This window comes from Phocoena phocoena, chromosome 1, assembly GCF_963924675.1.
Source record: "Phocoena phocoena chromosome 1, mPhoPho1.1, whole genome shotgun sequence".
NCBI classification, from domain to species: Eukaryota; Metazoa; Chordata; class Mammalia; order Artiodactyla; family Phocoenidae; genus Phocoena; species Phocoena phocoena.
This window is the reverse complement of record NC_089219.1, coordinates 98,690,111-98,716,085: the sequence shown is the minus strand read 5'-3', so window position 1 is coordinate 98,716,085 and position 25,975 is coordinate 98,690,111. Positions and strand designations below refer to the sequence as shown.

The 25,975-nt window shown below is 43.2% G+C and overlaps 1 protein-coding gene across 1 annotated transcript; it reads right to left on the bottom strand.

Moving 5' to 3' along the window:
• Positions 1-8,267: 8,267 nt before the first annotated feature.
• DDX20 (DEAD-box helicase 20) lies at positions 8,268-18,253 on the bottom strand. Its single transcript, XM_065881281.1, has 11 exons — positions 17,943-18,253; positions 17,113-17,207; positions 16,157-16,325; positions 15,447-15,561; positions 15,180-15,322; positions 14,910-15,048; positions 14,543-14,601; positions 13,355-13,437; positions 12,902-13,007; positions 12,654-12,755; positions 8,268-9,795 (listed from the first exon to the last, which is right to left on the bottom strand). Exons 1-11 carry the CDS (start codon positions 18,241-18,243, stop codon positions 8,633-8,635), a joined length of 2,475 nt encoding a protein of 824 aa, XP_065737353.1. The 5' UTR covers positions 18,244-18,253; the 3' UTR covers positions 8,268-8,632.
• Positions 18,254-25,975: the final 7,722 nt, after the last annotated feature.

Genomic DNA, 25,975 nt, shown 5'->3' with positions numbered 1-25,975 from the left:
GGAATTTAGGGATGAGGGAAGTCCACCTTAAAGAACAGGGTGCTTCCCTTGCAGTTGGAACCACTGGTGTTGAAGTTTCCATTTCTGGGTAAGAAAGGGAATGACCACATTTATCTCACTGGGATCTTGGAAAAGGAAATCGCTAGCACCTGAGAGGCACAGGCAATGCCAGTGTGTGCCAGTGAAGAGAGAAGAGAAGAACCCAGGGCTCCCAGCTGCAGTCAGTCCCTGTGGCACCTTGCTCTGTACCCTTCTTTCAGGACCCACCGTAAAGCCCATCCAGAGCTCTGACGAGAAGCCCCAGGAGCAGTTTCCCGCAGAGAAGGCAGCAGTACGGGGACCAAGCTTCTGACTTATCTCACACCTGAGGCAACTCCCACGGAGGCTGCGGAAGGTTAAGCCTGTGTGCCTCACGAAGGATGCTCCAAAGAGTGAAATCAAGTAAGAGATTATAGATGATTCTTATCTGGTCTGAATGATGCCTTGAGATCTGAAGAGTCTTCAGGCCTGATGTCCCTGAAGATAACTGAAATGGGGGAGAAGCCTGATCACCTCCCTGCAAGTGAGGAAGTGAATATTATTTTTGGAAAACCTGGACACATTTCTGTGCAAGTGGTTTGCATCCTGATGGGGCTGGGAACAGCATTTCCAGAATCCAATCAATTTTCACTGCTTTTAGCAGAGCAGGTGGGCCTCGGGGTTAGTGACCAGGCCCTTTCTGCCTTCCCCAATCTCCAACTACCCTATTGCAGTCTCTCTAGCCTGGACTCTGAGACACAGAGCTCCTTGGGAACTCTTTATCCATTCAACAGCTTAGTGGTTGGCTGTTTAATGCCAGGCCAAGAATTTTTCTGCCCACCTCAGCCATCCAGAAGAGTTTCACTAGCTGGGAACCTAAAAACACCTTCAACGGGCTTCCCTACTGACCCTGTAGAAGGAGAAAGTCAAAGGGATGTGAGGTGGCAGCTAACCAGAAGGTGAGCAGAAGGGCAGAGGAGACGGAGCCTTCTCCTTTACGCTATCCTCACTGAACACTGACTGCATCCCTTCTCTGGGTCTGGCCTCAAGGATTTCCCCCTAACCCGAGAAAGGGGTGGTCTGGCCCTCTGAGCTTATGGCGTAAGTAGGCAAAAAGCTTTACAATTACAGAGGAATACGTGTGTACACACAAACACACAACAACCTAAACACACTTGCATACTTAATCCCATTCACGTCATCCACATATCTCATTAGGGAAGGCAGAGGACTGGGCTGGACTCCATTTAGAAGGCAGGCAAAGGACTAGAAAAGGAATTTTTCTTTTGAAAGAATGGGTAATGGAACGAAGTTAAACAAGGTTTAAGTTTCTAAGTATATATCATAGGAACCGAATGGGGTAAAGGATAAAGAGGTAAATAGGAACATGGTTACACACACATACGAACTGCCTGTGTTTAAGAACAGGTCATCACAGAGTTAGAATAATGACTGCTCCAACCCAGGACCTGTTTGGTAGTGCACCAGGGGAGCTTACTAGTGGTTCCCACAAAAATTAATGAAATTAAAAAAAAATCATGTCCCAAATAATTTCCCACTTTTTTGACCCTAATGAACTGAATGTTTTGTATTTCTTCAATTTCATTTCCAAATCCCACATTACGCCAGTTCCTAAACCACCATTGTTAGACTAACCCCTTCATCTCCATCCCCCAATGTAGCCTTAGCCAAAGATGAGAGACCCTGTTCACACAAGAAAATGGCTCATCTACACAACAAAATAGAGCAAGACTACACTGCTAAAGGGCATTTGTGAGTAAAAAGAAGGTCCAAAGTGTGCCAAATCAGTTGAATGTCTAACTCATTGGCCAGGGACTGAAGAACCAGGATATTATCAGGGTTTTCAGGGGGCAATGGCTTTCTGGTGAAATGACTCGAGCTTTCATAGTTCATGAACAACTTCAGCATAATAGATTTACAAAACTACCTATCCCATTCAATCCTACTCAACATTAGGGAGGGTTAAAAACCAACCAACCAACCAACCAATAAGCTATATTGAAATGAATGGAAACTTAGAAAACATGGAATAGAGTGAATCAGAACTAGAAGAGATTAAAGAATATCTAAGTCATTTTACAGTATAGAAGGCTGAGGCCCAGAGAAATTAAGTGACCTACTCAAGGTCATGCAGTTATTTAATGACAGGACTGGGACCAGAACCCAAGTCCCTTGGCTATTAGTCTAATGCTTTTCCCTACACCCACTGCCTCTCAGAGCAACGATGCTTTAGAGAAGACCCATCAGAGATTACTTGTTATATCTAGAGACATAGCCTTATGTGAATGTCAATTATTACTTGGACACAGCCCTTGGAAACCACTGACTGTACTAATCCAAACCATACTTTGGAAACCACCATCCACTAGATACAACTAGCTATGGACTATCAATTCTGTCAAAAATAGGTGAGTAGGTGAATAGTCAGGTTTTTTCAGTCAAATGCTGTCTCTCCTCGAAGAGCGGGCTAGGACAACATTTTGAAGCATACCTTCTATAGTCCTTTTAATCCTCTCCACAACCTCTGGTGGTAGTAGATCAAGTACCTAAATCCTTGATTCACAGAGAAGAAAACAGGCAGAAAGAAGCTGAGTGACATTCAAGTTCACATGGCAAGCTAGTGGCAGAACTATGTTTGCAATCCAGGGCTTAGACATCTTGTCCCGGGACCTTTTCCTCTACATCATGTAGCATTACTCTGAGGATGGCTTATATATTTTAATATCTGGATTTCAAGGCTGGTGATTAGGGAGAGGAGGCATTATACTCAAAACCACCCTGAACCAGGACCTCCAGAAGCAAACTCTGTACTATTTCTCCTTCATCCCCTCTTTTCGTAACTAGTGTCAAGCTTGAGACTCACTGCATAGAATCCTGTTCAAAAGACTAGATAGTCTCAATGATAGTTGAACACACGAGTCTACAGTCATACAGGAGTATGAAGTCAGCAAGTAGAAAAGTGAAATTAAGAAAAATAATTTGAACAGAAATTAAAGTGGATAGTTAATGCTGATTGACAATTAACAAAAAAGTCAACTTGTGGATATGTTGAGGACTTTACCCAGTTTTCAAACTATGATTCCTGCAGTTCGGGATCATGTTACTTGTTAGAATATTGGCAGGGAAAGTACATTGGAAGATGTACCTAGATTTTTTTCCTTATCTTTGTTTTTTGTTTTTATTTTAACTTTGCAGAGGTAGTGGTTGAAATTTATCTAAACCTAGATGTTTAGGTTATTAATGAATTCTAGTGATCCAGGTTCCCTCATTTCAATTACCAGGTAACTACGAGGCAGAAAGATCCTAATGCTGTTAATCTAAGGCAATATTTGTTTCCCTTCTAATCTAGTTGGCATGGTAACCATGACAAACAGGAACCAAAAAGACTTTTATTTTCCCTTTCTGATGTCCTTATGAAATCTCAGCATTTGCAACGCTTTAAAATGATTGAAGGAGAAGCATTGTTATGACCCATCACCCTCGGAGCCCAAAGAGCACCATGAGGAGCATCATTAGAACTAAGAGAAAGTGGATCAGAAAAAGAAACAGCTTTAAAGGGGTTCCTTTTGAGTCTTGTTTTCTACTCAGAATGTTCTATGTTTTTCTCATCAAGTGTGGGAATGAATTTATCTTAGCAGGTTACTTAACTACACTGGATAATGTCACACTAACCAGTGTAGGGCACTGACCCAAGTCCTGGGGGGGCTCCTTGGACCAACAGACTATTTTACAAACCTGGGTGGTGGGAGGGATGGTATATTTTTGATAATCAGACATTCCAATGTAATGTTTTCCTTAGAGGTCACCCTCCCCCATTAATGTTATCGTGAAAAACATCAAGTGTGTTCTTTTCTATTTTCATATAATAAACGGGCTTTGCTTACCAACATCACAATGGCAAAGAAGAAATACTGTACAAAACTGCAGGAAGATAAACATGTGAAAACTTTCTATGGGGAAAAAAAACTCTTGAGTTTCCTGTCGTCTTCTTTTGAAACTATAGTGCATATGTTAAAATGTATATCATTTACGGTATTGAGTCATGTGCCACTGCTGTACCTGATGTATCCAATCTGGATTAAACAAACTATGTGCCGCAAACCCTAACATGATTACGATTGTTTATTTTAATACCAGTTCTCCTGCTATACATTAGAAAATAGGGTAATTTTGTTTGGGGGGAAGTTTTTTTTTTTTTTAAACATCTTTATTGGAGTATAATTTTTTTACGAGGTGTGTTAGTTTCTGCTGTATAACAAGGTGAATCAGCTATACACATACATATATCCCCATATCTCCTCCCTCTTGCGTCTCCCTCCCACCCTCCATATCGCACCCTTCTAGGTGGTCACAAAGCACCGAGCTGATCTCCCTGTGCTATGCAGCTGCTTCCCACTAGCTATCTATTTTACATTTGGTAGTGTATATCTGTCCATGCCACTCTCTCACTTCGTCCCAGCTTCCCCTTCCTCCTCCCGGTGTCCTCAAGTCCATTCTCTATGTCTGTCTTTATTCCTGCCCTGCCACTAGGTTTATCAGTACCTTTTTTTTTTTTAAGATTCCATATATTTGAACAGAGAATTTCTTCCTTGCCAGAAGACTCACAGAATCTCAGAAGGGTACTTAAGGTCTAGTCTCATCTTCCCTTCCCCGCCCTCCCTCAATGCAAGCAACTCCTCTGTGACATCTGAGATGGTTCTTGCCTGCTTGTATGCTTTAGTCATGGATGTTCACTAACAGGGAAAGCATTTGGCATTTGCCAACAGCTCTATTTTGAGACACAGCCCTGTATTACTGAAAGAAAATATGCTTTTAATCTGCACTGGTTCTGCTGAGAATACACTGAATATCCACTCTTTCATCTAAACCAACGTCTCAAACTAAAAACTCAAAATTAAATGCTATACAGGGTATAGCAGAAAGCTTGGAATTCAGATGAGAGGCCCTTAGGTTCTATCACTTACTTATATTGCTTCACATCAGTCTCTTCTCTCTTGGCTTCAGTTTGTTTCCTCCTCTTAAAAATGAGGGGATTTGATTAGATATCCTGAAGATCTGTTCTAACCTTAATAATTCTGGATTAGGTAGTGAGAGCAAAAGGCATTTTCATATTTCACCGTAATGTGGCAAGAACAACGGGGATTCTTTTGATTTCCCCAAAACCAGATCCCAATAAATGAAAACTGAAATAGAAATGGAAGGTTAAGGCCAATCCGTGATGCCAGAAGGCCCTAGAAGTTGGCTGTGAAATTCATTTCAATCACTAATGTTCATATCCTTATCACCCACTAGGTGTCACTACAGATTCACAGCTCAAATAATCTGGAGCAAAGTAACTGGAAACCAGATGTGGTGAGCAATACATGCTTTTTCATTAAAAAGCACTAAATGTTAACCGGGATATATGTGCTTGTTCACAGCGGCACAAAACAATATTCTGCCAAAATAAGAGAATAACCTTGTCAGAGTTCCAATGTCAGCTATGACTATCAAAAATATAATTTTATCTTTTAAGATTAACATAGCTTTATTTATATTTGGGGGAGAAAAAAAAACCCCTAAAACTTCAAACTACTCCCTTGTCTCATGAGTTGATCTGTAACTACTATAATTTCTGTTCAATTATTTTTAGTATTCAGGGGCTGAAGTTTACCTTTAAACCTTTTCTTTTTTTAAGGTTAGGTTATGTTTAAAAGGTTAGCAGGGCTTCCCTGGTGGCACAGTGGTTGAGAGTCTGCCTGCTAATGCAGGGGACACGGGTTCGAGCCCTAGTCTGGGAGGGTCCCACATGCCGCGGAGCGGCTGGGCCCATGAACCACAACTACTGAGCCTGCGCATCTGGAGCCTGTGCTCTGCAACAAGAGAGGCCGCGATAGTGAGAAGCCTGCGCATCGCGATGAAGAGTGGCCCCCGCTTGCCACAACTAGAGAAAGCCCTCGCACAGAAATGAAGACTCAACACAGCCAAAAATAAATAAGTAAATAAATAAATTAAAAAAAAAAAAAAAAAAAAGGTTAGCAATTATTATTACAATACTTAAGCTACTTTAGAAAATATTACTTTTAATTACCCAAAATAACTTGTATCCTCTAAGTCAGAATTATCCAAAGCAACAGGTTTCTCAAACATTTCTCTACATGTTAATACTGCTAGCCTAATTTAAGTTAAAGCCTAACTTGAACAGCTGCAGTTAGTGTATTTAGTATTCTAGAATTCAGACATTAAACCAATTCACACTAGCCCTCATCCAAATTAAGTGAATGTATAAAGGCTCTCTATACTCATAAAAAGATTATTCTTTTCTCTAACTAGAAATTATCTTCTCTTACTAGTCATGTATTAGTTAAATCTTAAAACTAGAAGGGACCCTAAAAATCTAGTCCAACTGCCTCCTTTTATTGATGAGAAAATTGGACCCCGAGAGGTTAAATGACTAGTACAAAGTAAAAAATAGGTAGTAACAGAGTCAACCAAGACAACTGCTCCTTCTACTACACAACATTCTCAAGTGAGTTTGCCTAAAACCTATCTATAGTCCCCCAAAGATTAAGGGGTTATGCACCTAGAATGACAATTCCAAATTAAAATTCCACACACAGTAACATACAAATGCCAGCAGATTCCTTCCACAGCCACAATAACTACATCCCTTATTAGGGAAGGTAACTGCTGAAATTTTCCTAGCAAATGCTTATGAAAAATGAAACTATTATTTTCATGTTATGTATATGCTTACCTCCAGCTTATTCTTCTATTAAAAAAAAAAAGCGATCACAAGACAATCCTAAAAGAGAATCCAATTAATTTCAAAACGAATGGGTACCCTCATCTCTAATTAAGATGCAGGAGTATCCTGATTAAAATTCCCTAGCAATGAAAAACTGTGAACTTGGCTGTATTGTGGGGGAAAGGGTAGAAAAAAAAAAGAGGAAAGTTCAATTATATAGCAGTGACAAGATCTTATTTAAACATGTAATTAAAGTCTTTTTAATGACATTCTGGACCTAATTATGGATTTGCAGTGTTAATTAATTCACTCTAACTTGGCAATACATGTACAATAATGATACATGTAAATAAAGCATATCATTGCCCAACCCAAATGACAGGAATCTAAGTTAAAACAGTTTAGGGCTGTGTTATGTGAGTGTCAGACAGTAAATGACAATGGCTGTGGATGTTTGCTGACAGCCGTGGGGGAAAGTGTTTATATTGCCTAGACAAGTATGCACACAGGAAAGGAGAGCTTCCCTTCACTTTTAAAAAGTAAATACATATCTCTATTCATACTCGGTTCTCTCACCACAAATCTGTTCACAGAGAAGTTTGGGAACCAATCGTATATTCATAAAAGAACTGCTACAGAGAAGAAATTAAAGAATATGTAACTTCCATTTATCTAAATCATAATTTACAGATACAGCATCTCAGAAAAATGCTAGAAACTTCCCTTAGCCTACCAGCAGAGTACAGCAGTTCTTAACCTGGGTTCCACAGATGGGCTTCAAAGGGTCTATGAACCCTGTGAAATTACATATACTATTCTTGTTTATAGATTGAGAAATTTTCTGGGACAAATCTATAGCTTTCATCAGATTCATAAAAGGATCCAAAAATCAACAAAGATTAAGAGCTGCTCCTTTTCCTGAGAAACAAAAACAAGACAGCCACTACTGATGATCCTTAGCTATTTAATGCACATCAAAAACACAGACAGGACTTGCCCGGTGGCACAGTGGTTGAGAGTCCGCCTGCTGATGCAGGGGACACACGTTCGTACCCCGGTCCAGGAAGACCCCACATACCGCAGAGCAGCTGGGCCCGTGAGCCGTGGCCGCTGAGCCTGTGCGTCCGGAGCCTGTGCTCCACAACTGGAGAGGCCACAACAGTGAGAGGCCCGTGTACCGCAAAAAAAAAAAAAAAAACAAAAAAACCCACAGCTTCCACAATTATAAAGACAAAAGATATTCAAAAGATGAACAATAAACATGTCAACACACTTGGCTAAGTTTCTATTTTTACTGGTAATAAATATTTTTACTGGAAGCAAACAGCATCAAATCAAGGACCTTCAGGAAAGTCTGAAGCAATGTTTATTCCTTCCTGCCTAAACCTAAAAGGAGAGGGGGCTTTCTGTTCTACCATGCTACAAATTTCTACAAGAACACACCTCTATGGAAATGTAGCCCAAGACTTTTGGAAAGAACTCCACGGCATAAACTAGCATTATTTTTCAAATCTCAACTGTTTTTATTTCTTTTAAGCAAGCAGTGGTATATAAGTCTTTTTAAGTGTTTCTTTTTGGAACAGCTTATAGAAAATGGCACCCTGGGACCTTTAGCTCTATGTCCCCCAAATTTTCTTTCAAGAATCTCATCCAGGAAGTTTCTTTAAAGAAGATAATTCATCTGACCCGAATCAGGTTGATTTAGGTCAAAACAATCTGAAAACTAGATGTGTCCCAGTAGAAAGCCTCAAAACTTCTCCAGTTCCTCAAAAATGCCACTATATGCCACTCTACTACAGGTCAAGGATGGCAATCCAAAGGTATCACTTGTTGATATCCCCAGATGGCGTGACGTACAGCCTATAATCACTGGTTGCCACGCATCATTTCTTGTAGATAAATGGTATTCATGTGATAGGCTGCCATCCAGCTTGGATGCCTCTGAGCGTTCCAATAATACGACTGAGAAGCAGAAGCATAGTATTCCTGCCACGCCCTGTAGTAAGCTCTCCAGTACTCCTCATAGTCCTGATAGGTGTCAGAAAAACTCGGATGTGTTTCCCTATGGTGGTCATACCAACCACCTTCCTGGGGTTCTGTCTGCAATCGATAGGAAGACCGCCTGGGAAGGCTTCTCTGGCTCTGCTTAGCTCTCTGGTTATGGTTAGCTCCCTCTTTATGCCTTGTCTTTATTTTGATTTCAGGTGATTCTTGATACTCTACTAGATGAGGGGTGTCATTTCCATTCAGAGGTTGTTCCAAAGAGATATGGCCACCCACAGGACTAGAATCCAAGTCTTTCAGCTGAGTATCAGAAGAACCTTCCAAGCATGACTTACTTCCTTTGCTCTGGGAAGAACTCCTTGAACTGTAAGAATCACTGTCCCTCTCAGAGTCTCCAGATTGGCTACTACTTGCCAATACCTGCACTCTCTCCTCAGTAATTCTATTTCTCACAAAACCATTTTGAGGATTCACAGTCTGATCCCCAGGACCTGTGTAGTGTCTGATGACTTCCACAGGTTTCTCTAACCCCTCTTTAATATAGTGTTCGTAATCCTCCATCAATTCTGCAAAAGTCAAAGTACATGGCAGATGGGTTTTAAAGGAAGACAGACAAGGAATTTTGGGGAGTGACCCAGAAGCTTCTTTGACTTGGTGCTGACTGTTAGTAGAGTTTTCAACAGACGTCTGAATAGACTTCTTCCTTTGCTCTTCCAATTGTACGGCACAGCCCAGTTCTTTTGGTGACGTGGCTTTTTCTACAATTCCACACTCTGAGTGGCTTTGCACAGGAAGCTCTTGTTTGGTATTGTTTTTTGATTTGACTGACAGCGCAGATACAGAAGTATTTCTAGATGAAGCCATGTGGTTACCATGAACTTTCTGAGTTTGAAAGGTGCTCTCTATTTTTTGAATTTGTTTTAGGGTCTGTGTAGGTATACTTGCTAAGCCATATGTATGCATGGCAGCTTCAACCTCCACATCCCAATCCAAACATTCTTCCATCAGACCAGGAGGAATAGGATCTACATAAAAGGAATTATAAAAGTATTAAATTCTCGAGCTGTTCTAGACCAGCATTTTCTGAATGGATTAATAAAGCTTCCCACAGTCAAATAAGATTAAGAAACAAAATATACTAACACTATACTAAGAAGCTTAATATATTAGATTTTAAAAGACCTAAGCAAAACTTGCAGTAAAGAAATTTGCCCAAAAATATAAAAGACCCATCCCATACCCCCTCACTCGAAAAGAGCTTATTCTAGGAGTGAGGTATGCCTCTACAGCGATTCTCCCATCCTTCCTCGTCTCCCTCTCCCCAACTCCTCCCCATTATCTCACTACTGATAACAGCAAAACAAGATATTAGAAAATGGATTGTGCTCCCCAAAGCTTACCAACTGGGAAATATTACAACTGCAACCCTGTACCCAAGTAAATCTGCCACCCTATATTCTACCAGGGAGAAATCACTGCCCTCAACGGTGGAGGAAAAAAACCTCCACGGGGAAAAAAGCCAGATGACTGTGAAAAGATCTGTGGTACCAATGGCACTTGTAAGCTTAAAAAAATTTGCTGGCTCTAACTCTATAAATTTCCTATCCCATCCAGGCATGACAACTTGCTTCCACCTGCACTCAGATCTTTCCAAAGTGTGACCAATTTTCATCTTAGGCAGACTAAGTACACAGAGGCCCTGCTTTACAAAGACCTCACCTGTCTGTTGCTGCTAGTGGTGTTCCATGTATGTGTACCCACTACTCATTCCCTCAGATCTGGATTCTTCAGCTGGGGCTCTTGATCCTTCACTGAACAGACCCTCTAACTAAACATGGATTCCTACTAAGGTGCCATCCCTTGCTTGCGGAGACCTATCATTCAGGCCAATTCCCTCCTAATCCTGCTCCAGGCAACTCACCCGAACAGTCTGTTGTCACACAAGTGCCTAGTCCAGTATAGATCTAACACTATAAATATCATTTTCTCATCATTTCGGGGCTCTGTTAACTTTTCATAAAGATCCAAATATGTCACTTTCTGGTAACCAAAGGCAAATCTTATTTTTATCACTAGATGTTATGATACTGAGTCCTACCACAAGTCCTAACTCTCTTGTACCAATTTTCAATTTACTTTTTCCATTATTTATAACTATAAAGATCACCAATAGACTTATACATAGAGAGAATTAACAAAATATAGTCTTAGAACTGACAGAGAACCTAAAGACCATCTACTCTAAAAACAAATATTTTGTAAATCAGGACATAAGCTTAGAGCAATTTAAAAAATATGTGAAAATGAGTTATCACAAAGCCAAAACTACTAAAATTCACAGTACTCCCAAACCTGTGTTTCATCTAGCTTTGTAAAAATCACTAAAGGAGTTAAATATAAATGGGTAAAATATTCATTGTTATATTTACTCAATAACTACACAGTCCATCTTCTAGAAGGTCATGTATACACTATATAAGTATACATTTATGTATCTATACAACGTATATATATACACACACTAACATGCACGCATTAACATATACAGTTGACCTTTGAATAACACGGGTTTGAACTGCAGGTATGAACTGCGCAGGTCCACTTATACGCAGATTTTTTCCAATACGTACAATAGTACTACACAATCTGCTGTTGGCTCAATCAGTGGATGTGGAAAGGCAGATATGGAGGGCTGACTATAAGCTATACAGGGATTTATGCTGCATGGAGGCTCAGCGCCTCTAACCACCCCCATTGTTGTTTAAGGGTCAGTTGTATAGCAAATAAACCGTATTTCCACCCAGGAGTTTGGTTTTTTTTTAAATAAGTTTGTTTGTTTGTTTGTGTATTGATTGATCGATTGACTGATTGCATTGGGCTCTATTGATTGACTGCATTGCTCATGGGCTCTAGAGCGCAGGCTCATTAGTTGTGGTGCATGGGCTTAGTTGCTCTGCAGCACATGGGATCTTCCCGGACCAGGGATCGAACCCGTGACCCCTGCACAGGCAGGTGGATTCCTAACCAGTGCGCCACCAGGGAAGCCCCAAGCTGCTTTTTAAAACTGCTATCTTGGAAACAATGCATGTTTGAAACTATTAATGATCTCTTGAAAACTTTTTTAGAAACCCTGAAAAACTGGGTGGGGACTTCCAGGAGGCACAACTACTGAGCCCACGTGTCACAACTACTGAAGCCCGCGTGCCTAGAGCCCGTGTTCCGTAACAAGAGAAGCCACTGCAATGAGAGGCCTGCGCACCACAATGAAGAGTAGCCCCAGCTCGCCACAACTGGAGAAAGCCCGCACGCAGCAACGAAGACCCAACAAAGACCCAACACAGCCAAAAATAAATAAATAAATTTTAAAAAAAAAGCAGCTTGATAAATGATTCATTAAAATCAAAAGAAAACACTTCAACATTTTCAGAACAGTGTCCCAATTAAAGATACTATTCCTTCTCCATGGTGACAAAGGGGAGTATGGCAAGAATTACCTTCATAGCAACATAAGAGGTAAAATACATCCCTTGATATAAAAGGATAAAATCAAATTGCAGGGCTACAAAGTAAAATATGGAGTTAATGCAGTAGGAAAATATTTTTCATTTTTCATGTGTCATTAGTTAGCTTGCAATCTTCTCCCTGTTACTTATTAGCTGTAAGACCTTAGACAAATATTTAACCTCTCTATGCCTCAATATCCTCATCTACGAAAGGTAGATAATAATAGCACATACCTCACGTAATTGTGGTGTGAATTAAATGAGTTAACATATATACTTAGAACAGTATCCAACACATCATAAGTACTCTATGTTAGCTATTATTTTTATTAGGCCTATCATTATTATTTTGAAAGCAAAATGAAACAGACAAAATATACCTGGTAAAGGCTGAAGATTGATCTTACATTTCTGGGCAATTTTCATCATCATATTTTCTTCTTCTCCCCTACAGCAGTAGGTCACTGTCAGTCCCAAAGTACCTAAAGCACAGAAGGAATGTTAAGTAGTAAATCATTTTCACATAAATGACACTTCAAGTCCACCTGTCACATTATAGCTTCCTCCCCTTAAAGAAAGCACGCAAACTTTTTTCTTTCCTTTTTTTTTTTTTTTTTTTTTTTTTTACCAAAACGGCCAGCTCTGCCAATCCGATGCATATATGTCTCCCAATCCAATGGAACATCCAGGTTTACAACCAGATTCACGTTCTCAGCATCGATTCCACGGGAAGTCTTGAAGAACAGAACAGTTGTTTGTGTGCATTAGCCGTTGCATGGCACACTATATTATTCAGTATAACCAAGAGCCAAATTAAGAATAGGAGGATATTCAAGAGCAAGGAGGATATTTAGGAGCAAAGGAAAAGAAAATTCATTTCTAATGACTAATTTCAACAATAAAGATAAAAATACAGAAGACATTTTTAGGAAGAAATCATATTCCCCAGCACTGGAAAGACAATTATCTTCTGGTATTCTTGTCAGCTACACCCACCTAAAATAATAGATGAAATCTGTACATTTGATAACAGAACATATGTCCAGATTGATTAGTCACCCAAACTGAACAGGAAATTTACCAAATCTGTGGAAACGAGGACTCTGCAATGAAACTGCTTCAGCTTAGCCATAGCATCAAGACGCTGATTCTGATTCATGTTGCCTAAAAAGACCCAGAAAGAAAGTCATATAAAAACAAGTGAACAGGGCTTCCCTGGTGGCGCAGTGGTTGAGAGTCCGCCTGCCGATGCAGAGGACACGGGTTCGTGCCCTGGTCCGGGAAGATCCGACATGCCGTGGAGCGGCTGGGCCCGTGAGCCACAGCTGCTGAGCCTGCGCGTCCGGAGCCTGTGCTCCGCAACGGGAGAGGCCACAGCAGTGAGAGGCCCACATACCGCAAAAAAACCCAAAACAAGTGAACATACATTTATCAAATCCACAAAAATCAGAAATCATAATTGCCAGTCTTAACGCTTTAACAACCAAAGTTAACTCTGTCCTTATATGCAAATCTAGGTTAAGAACTAACGTCAGAAACAAAAACCTAAAGTCAGAATCTTCTAAAATATGGTTAGGCAATCAACTAGAAATTCAATTTTAAATGGTGACTAGGCTATGCCTGCAGATATAACATTATATCTACAAAGTGCCATATGAGGTTTAACAATTCTTAGGAAAATAATATTGATTTAACCAGCTGTTTACCAATTTGGTGTTGAAGTGTGATCTATCATCCAAATACTGGCCCATCAGAAAACAAGTCTCCCCAGTATCTCATAATATACCACGACTAAATGAGCTTATGCTAACAGGTTAAAAACTAAGCTGAGATAGCAATCAAAACTCTAAAAAGGATCTCACTTATCAAAAATTCCTTTAAATCTTTCATTCCTAGGTCAACAGTAATAATTTAGCTTTGTGTCAAAAATGAATCAGTTTTGCCTTCCACAAGACTGTAAAAGTCAATTTAGTTAGCAATTCTTTGCATTTTTTTACAATGTTTATCTTAAGATAACAAAGACAGGCTCTATTTTGTAAAGTTATTAAGTTCTTTGTGGATATAACTCCAGTTTTCTAGTTTTTTAGTACATACTTCTTAAAGAGACAAATCCCAGTGAAAAATAAACCTCAAATTCCTTTTACTCTGAAGACTCAGTGTAACCTCACACTCACAAGACAACTCAGGAAGTGGTATCTCTTCCTCCTGACTTTGGAGAAGCTTCAAGTCAGGATACTAAACAAAGATTAAAGTTAACAGATGAACTTACCTGAAATGCACTCTGCAGGAAAGCCTTTAGAAGAAAGGATATCAGCCAAGTGTTGTGCTCTATGAAAAATAACACAGAGGGTTATAATTTTACAAATACTGCCCCACACCTATCCTTTCATTTCACAAGTTCCCCAGATGAATTTTTTTTTTTTTTTTTTTTTTGCGGTACGCGGGCCTCTCCCATTGCGAAGCACAGGCTCCGGACGCGCAGGCTCAGCGGCCGTGGCTCACGGGCCTAGCTGCTCCGCGGCATGTGGGATCTTCCCGGATCGGGGCACGAACCCGTGTCCCCTGCATCGGCAGGCGGACTCCCAACCACTGCGCCACCAGGGAAGCCCCCCAGATGACTTTTTAAGGTACATTACCTGCTGTGTAAATTAGAAAAGACTAAGGCTTGATTAAATGGAATTTTGCTGAACAATTCTTGTAAATGCTGAGTCTTTTCCTCAAAAATCTTATGGGCCAAAGGGTATGAACTGACAACTTTGTAGTACTGCTTCAAACCTACAAAGAAGAGTCTTCTGTTAAAATGAACATATTTTCTATAGCAAATATGAAAGCAAAAGCCAACTTAGCAAAGGAAAGCTCCAGAATATCACAAACCAACCCACTAAATATCCAATATCTGTACACACCTATGAGACTAGGATCACTGGAATTTAGTCTTACAAAAGTGGGCTCTCTCATGTACTTTGTCAAAGCATTAGCCAAAAATTCAGGGTAAGTAGCTGACACTGCCAACATCTGCTTACTGGCAGGCAAGGAAGAATAAATCCAACTGCAAAATAAAAGAAAAACACACACACCATGGAAACTATTCAGATGATAATCACCACCTAGAAAAGCAAAAGACAGATACTTTGGAGCACCATTTTAATAGTCAAATTAGTTATTTTTCTTACTTTATTTGCTCCTGGAAGCTGCCTTCTTCTAAAAGCTTATCTGCTTCATCAAGAATAAAGAGACGTATACTGCCTGGATTCAAGTAGTCAAGTTCTATCAGTTGTTTAATTCTGCCTAAAGTCCAGAAAAAAAATATTCAAATATTCATATGCACCAAATCCGTGCAAATTTCAGCCAATGTTGTTATTCTACTTACAGGTTGAATTGCTAACTTTCCCGACCCAACCCTCATTATTCTTTACACACTAAACCATAAATTAGAAATCCTGAGTTCTGATCTTCCCTAAATCCATTATTTTTTCCCTCACATTTCATCACCAATACGTATGGAAAATAAACACTTCCTGTCAAAAGACTTGTAAGGCACTGAATGCTAGATTATGATTCTGAGTGACTCATGACCGAAGGACTAATACTGAAGCAAAGAATAATCCCATCCCATGGCTTAGAAGGGCTTTCTGAAATCATCTCATTCCTCTTCTGCTCAGAAGCCTATCCCATACTTGTTCTTAAACATCCTTAGAAACAGAAATTTCATAAATCCTGTTAGTAATCCAGTCATGTGTTTATATGTCACTAATCTAATGCTCTTCATTTTTAATCCTCAAAATAATTACCATAATTATCAAAGATTGCCATATTCTTATTGCCATATAAAAGTGTTCAGTCGCTTAAAAGCCTCAGTTATTAACAAGCATTGATATCTTACCAGGAGAACCAACAGCAATATGACACTTTTTAAGTCTGGTTTTGTCTTGTGATAATGGAGTCCCTCCGATAAACACATGACACTCTAAGCCTTCCATTTTTATTCCAATGGCTGTGATAACAGAATGTATCTGTACAGCAATTTCTCTTGTAGGAGCCAAGATCAAAATCTAAAAACAACATAAAATATACCTTTAACAAGTCGGTAGAATAAATACATAAGGCAGGACTCAAAAAGCTTTACAGTGTTTTTTAACCCAGATATGAGTATCTGGGTTAAAAAACACTGTTGAAGAGTCATCATCAGATATACATGACTGAGAACTTGAAATACAGCCTGCTGTAACTACTAAACCACAAAGTAAGACTATGAGGGTCATACCTGATTCATCTTTATATCCCCAATGCCTGGCATACTGTTTAAACATAACATGGGCTCAACAAATCTCTGCTGAAAAAATGATCTCCAAACCCAAATCTCCTGTTAATTTGGGTAAGGCCCTCTTAGACCCTACTCTGAGAGAACCCAGAAGGTGGGAGATCAGTATAACACATTCACTGTAAGAACCACATGCAGTTACCTACAATAGCCAAACACCTCATTACCACTAATCAGGTCAAATGCTAAACCTCACCACAATCTAGTGAGCAAATAAAAGAATAAAGAATCCCTATCTGTATTCTCAAGTAATGACAAAATTGACACACATGGCAGACTTATTTTATTTAACACGCAGTAATAACAGAAATCTCTAAACTTCTAACACTAATAGCGTGTATTTGGTCACTAACCACACCAACACCACTCACCAGCCTAAGTATCTACTTTACTTGTATACTTTTCATATATCTTAACACAATCATTCATTTCTACCTCTGAGGAGCTACTGGTATTTCATCTGACCTGTAGTAAATCCACATAACATACCCTCCTTGGGTCCTCTGAGCTAAACTCACCTGGGTACTTAGGTTTTCAAGAACAAGAGAGTCCAAAGCAATGGTGGAGAATACACAGGTTTTCCCAGTGCCAGACTTAGCTTGAACAATTAAATCTGAGGAGGAAAAAAAAAATTATCATTAGCCAGGACTGACTGAAGAAGCTTAGGTACCAACATGAAATTCCAGAACTAGACAGGCCTCCAGAGATCACATCCTTAACCACCTTCGTTTTTAAGTTAACTCTAAAACATGCATGTGGCCATATCCAGAAACAGGCCTCCTCCCTGAACCTCCACCGTTTCTCTTCTTTTCTTGGCTTAGAAAGCAGAAATTTATTTTCTCAAAGTTTTGGAGGTCAGAAATATGAAATCAAGGTATCAGCCGGGCCACATTCCCTCCTAAGGCTCTATGGTACAATCCTTCCTGTCTCTTCCAGCTTCTGACGGCTGAGACATTTCTTGGCTTGGAGTTGTGTAATTCCAATCTCTGCCTCCATTTTCACATGGCTTTCTTCTCTGCCTTTCTCCCTGCTCTTATAAGGACTCTTGTCACTGGATTGAGGGCCTACCCTAATCCAGGCTGATCTCATCTGAGATCTTTCCTGCCGTTTATATTCCCAAACGTAGAACCACGTGACAGCGTGGAATGGACCTCAACTATCTCCAAATTCAATACTGCGCCTCCGTTTGACAGAGGAGGAAACTGAGGCTCGCGTGCGTACGGTGTCTTGCCCTGGGCCGAGCCCTGCAAGACGGCCGCTCTGGGCCCTTCCCGGCCCTCGCCACGGGCTTGGCCGCCGCCGCCCCCTCCTGCGGCCCTCGCGACCCCTCCAGGGCCCCAGCCCTCACCAAGTCCGCACCGCCCCAGCGGTATGGCCTTGAGCTGCACGGGCGACGGCCGCTCGAAGCCAACCGCCCGCAGCCCCTCCAGCACCGGCCGCGACAGCAGCAGCGACTCGAAGTCCCCCGGCTCCGCCAGCAGTACGTCCCCGGTGCGGGTCCGCGGACCGTTGATGTCGTGAGCCGTCCGCAGACTCCGCACTGGCCGGAGGGCTGGCTCCGGGGCCGCTAACTGCGCAGCCACGCGCTCCGCCGGCATAGCGCTCTCCACGGTCTTTAAGGCCGCCGATGCTTCAAAAGCCGCCGCCATGCTAGCCGCGCCGCCGGATCTCGCGGTACTTGGGGCGAGGCGTGGAGCCTGAGAACAAGAAGAGGAAAAACTTTATTGGCAGTCTTCCTGCGAAGACACTGACACTCCCGGCCTCGAAGAGGAGGGGTAAGGGACGGAAGTCGGAGGCTTAGAAAGACTCGGAAACAGCTATAACAACAAAAAAACGTGACCTGAGGAAGGCGGGAAAAGGGAGGGGAGGAAAGCTGAGGCTACCGGTGTGTCGCCGCCTGCGGCCTACAGAGGGCGCCGCGCGCTCACGGTGGGAGCACTGCCCCGCCCTGCGCCCGCGTTGCTGACCTCACAATGCTGCCTTTGTGAAGAGCCCAGTGCGTCACGTTCCTAGCCTCCGGACTTCGGCTCGGCGGTCAACTCCTCCGGCTCCCCACCGTGTCCCGCCCCAACTCGCTGCCTCCTCCTGTGCTCGCAGAGAGCGCCCGAAGTACAGCGAGATTTGGGATTGACCACGTTGCCAGGTATATATCTGTGTGCTTTCATCTCTGCGTTCCCAGCGCCTAGCACAGTACCTGACACACGCTGAGCTCTGATAAAAGCAAATCGAATTGGAACCAGCAACTGAACTGACAACTCCCACATTAGTATCTACACCTCCGACCTTCCTCTGAACTCCAGACTTGTACATCCATCTCCCTTCTCAACACCTCCACTTTATATCTAATAGCTCAAATTTAACATTTTCTATGTGTTGCTCCTATCCCTCCCCACCACCATCTCATGGATGACAGCAGTCTTTACCACTTTATTTTAGGTCTCTGCTCAAATACCACCTTTTCAAAGAGGACTTTCCTGAACACTCTGAGGTAGCTCCCCCATCCTGGCAGCTCCCCAGCCTTTCCCATCACTCTCTATTCCCTTGTTCTGCTTTATTTTTCCGCTTATCACTAGATGAAATCATACGTTTATTGTCTGTCTCCCCCACTCTATGAGGACAAGGACCTATTCTCTTTTGTTCTCTGCAGTATGCCTAATCGGAAAAAACAATCTGACACAGAGTAAGTGCTCAATATTTATTGAATAAATGAGCTCCTATAACAAAGTCTGAGTCATAACTCCAAATTAAGTATTTTTGGAACCTAATATTCACAATTACAAATCTAAAGATTATATCATAATTCTGGTCATTATCTCTCACCAGCCTCACACTTCCCTACACACACACACACACACACACACACACACACACACGGTGATGATGCAGATTCCAAAGGAGGTAGGAGGACTTTGGCAAGGTAATCCCACTGGAAAGGTATTCTCAGATGCATTTTTCTTATAAATTTACAAAACATTGAGAAAATGTCAGCTGTTCATATGAAAGAAGGGGGCCTGTTGGGAGTGGGCAGTAAAGGTTCCAGACTTCCTCTTAGTACCTACCCCACCTCTTTCATCCACTTAATCCCTAAATCCCAAACCTGAGAATTAATTATTCTTGACTCCACCTTCCACTATCCCTCTCCCCTTTCTTTTTTTTTGGGGGGGGGGGGATTTGGATTGACCAGGGATTGAACCCGGGGCCATGGCAGACAGTGAAAGCACTGAGTCCTAACCACTGGACCGCCAGGGAAATCCCTCCCCTTTCTAACAATTACTTGAGGGCAAGTAATTTTGCTTCCAAATATCGCATCCATATTTCTTCTCCAGTCTCCATAGCGTCTGTCCTATTTTAGGTCCCTTTTAAGGGTCCTATTTTAGGACCTTTTAGGTCCTAGCTATCACAACAACCTCCTGAATGGTTCCCCTGCCCAAATATTGCAGTTATGTTACTAGTCATAAATTATATTGCTATAGCTAAAAACAAATCAATACAATTTTTTTCCTCAGTAGTTAAAAACTGTAATAATGCTGTTGGTCGTAATTTTTAGTGCCATAAAAATAAAACATAAAGGTAAGAGATCATTTAATAACCAGGTAAGGTATGAGAGTAACATACGCAGAAACCAGTTGGACTGTTGTCTGCCTGCTGGCCTCCTTCAGGATAAAATCACAATGGGACCCCAGCCTCTTTGTATGCTGTTCTGTCTACTTGGAAAATCTTTCCTCACCTTATGTACCTGGAAGGTAGAGGGGGGAAGGATTCCTGTGAATTGAAGAAGTGGGAGTAAAAGGTAGACTCGGAATGGATTTTCAGGTTCAAATGGTCCCAGGCAATGATTTCACAATGGAAGTTTCTGCACCCAGAGGAAAGGAAAATAATGTAAACAAAAACATAGACATAAGGTGTCCCCCCTCGAATGTGAGGATCCGTGGGACTATGTGGAAAGAAGGGAAGGCCCTAAGATTTTTATAGCCACTTTTTCTCATTTGATCCTCAAAGCAACAAAGGGTAGGCAACCTTATTATTTGCATTCAATCTGCAAACATCTCTTCATTCATTCTTTCAGCAGAAATCTTCTAAACGGATAATACGAATCAGCCAGATGCTGGAGATGCAAAACTGGGACCAAATAAGCAGAGCACTTGCCCTCAAGAAGAAAGATACATGCAGACGGATAGCTCTGGCCAAGGAGGAAATATTCAAATAACACAAGGTGGTGTAAAAGTACATGCAGTACTGACATTTTTCAGGGCCTTAGCGGCTCAAAGTGTGGCTGTCATGTGGGAGAGCGTGAGGACATCTGAAAAATTGAGAAAAGCAGCTTTTGGTATTCAGAGACCAATAGCTTTCTTCTCTATGCTCTTCTCTCCCCATCCCAAATCAGAGTGGTTTAAAGCATGCATGGAACTATAAGAAAACCTCCATGCCCGGGTCACTCTTTTCCTAATCCCTGGAGTCTAGCACTTCTGCCAAGATAGCTGCACCAGGAGACAATGCTCAAGTCCCTTGAAGCACTGGGGTGGGGGGGGGGTGATTTTCTGAGCTGATCCTGAAGGATAGATGTGGAGTTCATCAGGCAGTGGGGGTGGAAGGAAAGCTCACCAGGCAGACAAGTTAGAAAGATATTCTGGGCAAAAGGAGCAGTCTGTGCAAAGGCGTGGAAGCATGAGAAACCATAGTAGATACGGTAAGGTATGAGCTTTAGCATGAACGGAGGCAAGTGTGGCAGCGCTGACCAGGAAACAGGGTTGCAGAGATATATTGGTCCCATAGTATGGAGGACCTTGTCTGCCACCATAAGGAACATAAAATTAACGTGTTATGCTCGCCCAAAGGAGGATAGTGTTATGTAGCGATAGAAATACAATTGGAAGTCTAGACTAAGCCTTGGTCAGTGACAAAGCTGAGGAGTTTGGATTGTAACTGGCAGAGCATCATCTCAGTTTGGGATCTAGTATGAGGTCGTAACTGCAAGGCCCACTTTATAACAGTTTCTCACACCTAACAACCCCTGGGTCTTTTGGGTGTTCACTGCTTTCTGAGTGTCAGTGCTTAACCTGTGTGCTGCTCAGCCAGCAAACAGTGACTGAGCACATGTTTCCTAGTTCTCTCTCCCAGGCAAGGGGAACATTCCCTCCTATATTCTTCAGTTCATCTGCTCAGTGGACTATAGCACCATCAATAAACTTAAGTTACATCAAGTTTATTAAATAACAATATCTGGCCTTCTGGACAGAATTTTTCACGACCCTGCTCAGTCCTATGCAGCTGCCTTTCAACGTGGAGAATAACTATTTTCATATGTGCCCCTTGGCCTATGGGGTGACTGTGTCTTCAGTACCTTTTCAAACAGGAATGAGGAGAGGGGAAGAAGCAGGAAAGGCCCAGGTTCCTGTACTCTGCGCGGCTTAGCTCTCACCGTGGGGGCTTGCTTAGTTGGCTTTCAGTAAAGGACCCCAGGCCATCCTCCCTCTCTCTAGACCAGACTCCCCTCTGCCCAAGGCCCACGTTGATTAATTGCCCCATTTAATACCACAGCCTCCGTCTTTAGGGAGGAAGGCGTCACGTTTGCTCTTCTGCTGAGAATGGGGCCCAATTCATTCTTGTCCAGTCAGCATAATAAATAACCTGCCCCTGTTGGCAGGGAGTTTATTAGAGACTGATGGGACATTTAACAATAACTGGGGGCCTGTGATTTATTAGGTAGGGAGGTTTGTGGCGTCTCCGAAGACGGGGAATGTGGAATTTAATTGATAAAGCGGCTGTCAGCAACAATGAGATGCACCCAATAGAATACGCATTTGAGGGCTTCTCTTTGGAGCTGTCAGGAAGGGTTTCTGCTAACCATGCGCAGCTCCTGTGGATGGTGGCGTCTGCTGGTTATTTGGGTGAGACACCAATGGCAGGGAGGGGACTCTGAAAGGGGCCCGGGGAAGGGTGCATCTGTCAGTTGCCCGGCCTGGTGGAAGAATGTGACACAAATGAGCAAAAGGAAAGATTTCCATCACGCCAAGAGAGGGCTCCCCTTCAAGAGGACTTTGTTTCTCTCCTGTGAGCTGCTCAAGAGAACAAGAGGTGCCGAGCACCCACTTCCTGGAGAAGGAGGGAAAGGAAAGAGTTAAGTGGCAAGAGAGGTTTGTTCTGGAATTCGAAACTCCCTAAGCCTGACCTATCTGCACCAGAGACCCCCCTGCCTGGCTCCCCAGCCACAGACACTCCCATACACATCACACCCCCACACACACCACCGTTACCTGCCTCCCCCCAACACCATAGTTACCCACATCCACACAGCCTCCTCCTGTCACTGCTGCTTTCATGCCGAGAACAGAGCCACAGAGACTCAGATGGATGGAGCCTCACCATTTTTCTCTTGTTGCCTCCCGGCTCTGGAGACCCCAGAATCCAGGCTGACAAACTGGAAATAAATTCTTGTCTGGAGCGTGCAGAGCACACCGCACCTTACCTCCTCGGCCCGCCCTCCACCCAGCCTCCTGACAGCAAGGGAGCTTGGTTTTATCTCGGAGGCCATCCACGATGGCACTGATGATGATGGCACAGCTCTGTCCTCAGGCAGCCCTGAGCCTTTCCAGGCGGCTCTGCTCAAATTTGCTGCTCCCCTCATCCCTCAGGCGGTTGCTCAGACTTAAACAAGGCACGAGAGGGGCTTTCTGAGGCCAGTCTGCTTCCCTCCTGTGATCCTCCCGCATCTATTCTTAGGTCCCAGGAGACTGATCTGCCTCCGTGTTCCCTCCAGGGAGAGAAAGGGAGGGGGAGGCAAAGTCAGGGAAGAAGAAGTAATTGTCACTGTCTAATCTGAGCCTCAGTGGTGACACTGAGGGACCTCTGAGCAGAATGGATACAGCAACTGGTTTGATTAAATCAAACCTCTCCCTCAACCTTGTTAAATTAAACTGACAGGCCGGGCACCGATGACTGAGCTCAAAGGGAGAGGCAGAACCAGGTGTATCCCAACAGATTACTTCCCTCCCAGAAAGATCAGATGGTAGCAGAGCAGCGGCCTGCCCTTTCCCTTATTTGCTGACTATAGATAGGAGATGAGATTTATGGATGTGAGATGCCTAAGTACCTGTCAGAGCACAGGCTGTGAAAGTGACGCAGAGGCAGACTGCCGCCGCTCAGTAGGCTCTGCGAATTCCCTTGGCACTGTCCAATGACAGTGTTCTTGACATTTCAAAGGGCCTTTACACTTTACCTTCACAGCAGGCAGGTGGCAGTGAGATTATTTTCCTCACTTTACAGTCAGAGAAATTGAGGCACGGGGGTGGATTACAGGGCCAACTAGCAGGCAGAGATGGGCAGCGGAGCCAGTCTAAGACCCCCAGGTCTCCCACCTGCCCGTCCTGGCTCACTTCACCTCCAGCTTATGTCATTTGATGGAACTTCCCAGGACTTAGTCCCTGGACTGCCATCTCTTCTCCCACCCACCAGAGAAATGTAAACCACACAGCTTGCTTCATGGGCCATCAGGAAAATGCCAGTTCCCACCTGGCTTGGGGCAGCCCACCTGCAAAGCACACGGCTGGCTTCCAAAGGTCACGAGGCCATTCTAAGGTACTCATATCACTCTCCCACCTGCCCAAGCCCTCCCGAGTGATTTCCACTCCACCTAATTACAAGTTAAGGGAGAGGAAGGGGGTGGGCGAGATATTGTTAGCAACACCAGCACACAGCAGTAGGAGACAGATAACACCGATACCCTGCTGGCTTCCTCACCTGTCACCCAGTTCCTCACCTGCCAAAGCTAATTTTCCACTCACCAGCGGGTGAGAGCTCATTTCAGAGTGTGTGAGCCACACACGCACTCACACACATGCATGGGTACCCAGTGCCACTGTGAATAGAGTAATGCCTCCCCAGGATTCCCTTGTTCTCACTTTCCATGCACTCCAATGATTTGTTTATTGACACCTCCACCCTTTTCCAATCTGTTTTCCGTAGGGAAGACACTGGGATGGGGAGGCTGGCAAAGACAGTGCATAGTGATTACTGGAGACCCTGTTGACCCCTACCTCCTCCAAGGCACACTCATCACACGCCAATTAATGATCAGAACCTGGGACAGGGAGGACAAAGGACAGAGGGAAGGGGAGAGAGGAGCAGGCTTTCAACCACTGCCACCAGGAAGGAAGCTGGGAGAGAGAGCCGGCACCAGGTGGTAACATTTGCCTGATGAGGACAAACAGCTGGAAACAGCACCCACCAGGGGAGAGTATGTATGGGCCACACCAGACATGGCATTGCCGTGCTCTTCCCTCATGGTTTTCATCACCACTCTTGACCTGAAAAAGATAGCAAAGAGCAGGCAGGCAGATAGGTCAAAGGTACTTGGACAAATATCACCAGCTTCCTGAACTCACCGTTGGTGTTGTGACTGGCCGCAGGCAAACCCAACACGTCCAACCTATCGATCTGAGATCATAGAAGAGATCTCTAAGGCAAGGAGTTGGATTCCTCTAGAAACACCTACCAAAGTGTGATGGAGGGGAAAGAGGTCTCGGCGGGGAGTAGGCGGAGGGTGGGAGGGACAGGGGAGGGAAGATCACTGGATCTGAGTTCCTTTGCTGATTCTGCTATTAGCGACCTGGGTGACTTAGGGCAAATCACTTAACATTTCTGGGCTGTACTCTCGTGACTTGTAAAGTCATATGCTTGGGTGTGAAATGCAGACTGTCAGAGATCACAGAGGAGAAAACTGAGACACAACGAGGTTAAATTACGTGTTCAAGTCCACATGGTGAGGCCTTGGAGTGACAGAAGGCATGGGTTCTGAAGCCAGAGCCTCTGGGCGAACCGAGGGGAGTTCTGGTTCCTCATCGCTTCCTCACCAGCAGAACAGAGGCAATAGGAGCCCTGCCTCCGAGGGTCTGGGAAGAACAGATGCGTGCCTGACACAAGGAAAGCCCTCAATAAATGTTAGCTAGCTCTATTTTCAGTGACAGACTGGAGGTTCAGACCCACAGAGCTTGACTTCTAGTCTCTCCATGAGGTCACAATTCCCTGATTATCTATAAGGTCCTTTACAGTTCCCAAATTCTGTGATTCTAAGTCAGAGAGATGAAAATGCAAGTTATTTCGAAAACCCTCCAGGCAGAGACACAAAAGACCATTTGGGGGATTCATTATTCACTCTCCATTGCCTCAGTCGCTTTCTATGGATGACGATTCATGAGGAATAATCACAGCAGGGAAAACCTGTCCAAATGCAGGGAGGAGGGAGGGCAGTAAAAAACCCAAACTCCTTTGCGTGTTCAGCTCCTGTTCTGCAATGTGCATCTTCATTTGTTAAATGATGGCAGTGTTTCTTGGCCTCATTGCCTTTCCGCTCTGGGAACTGGAGGCTGTCTCTTGGTACAGACT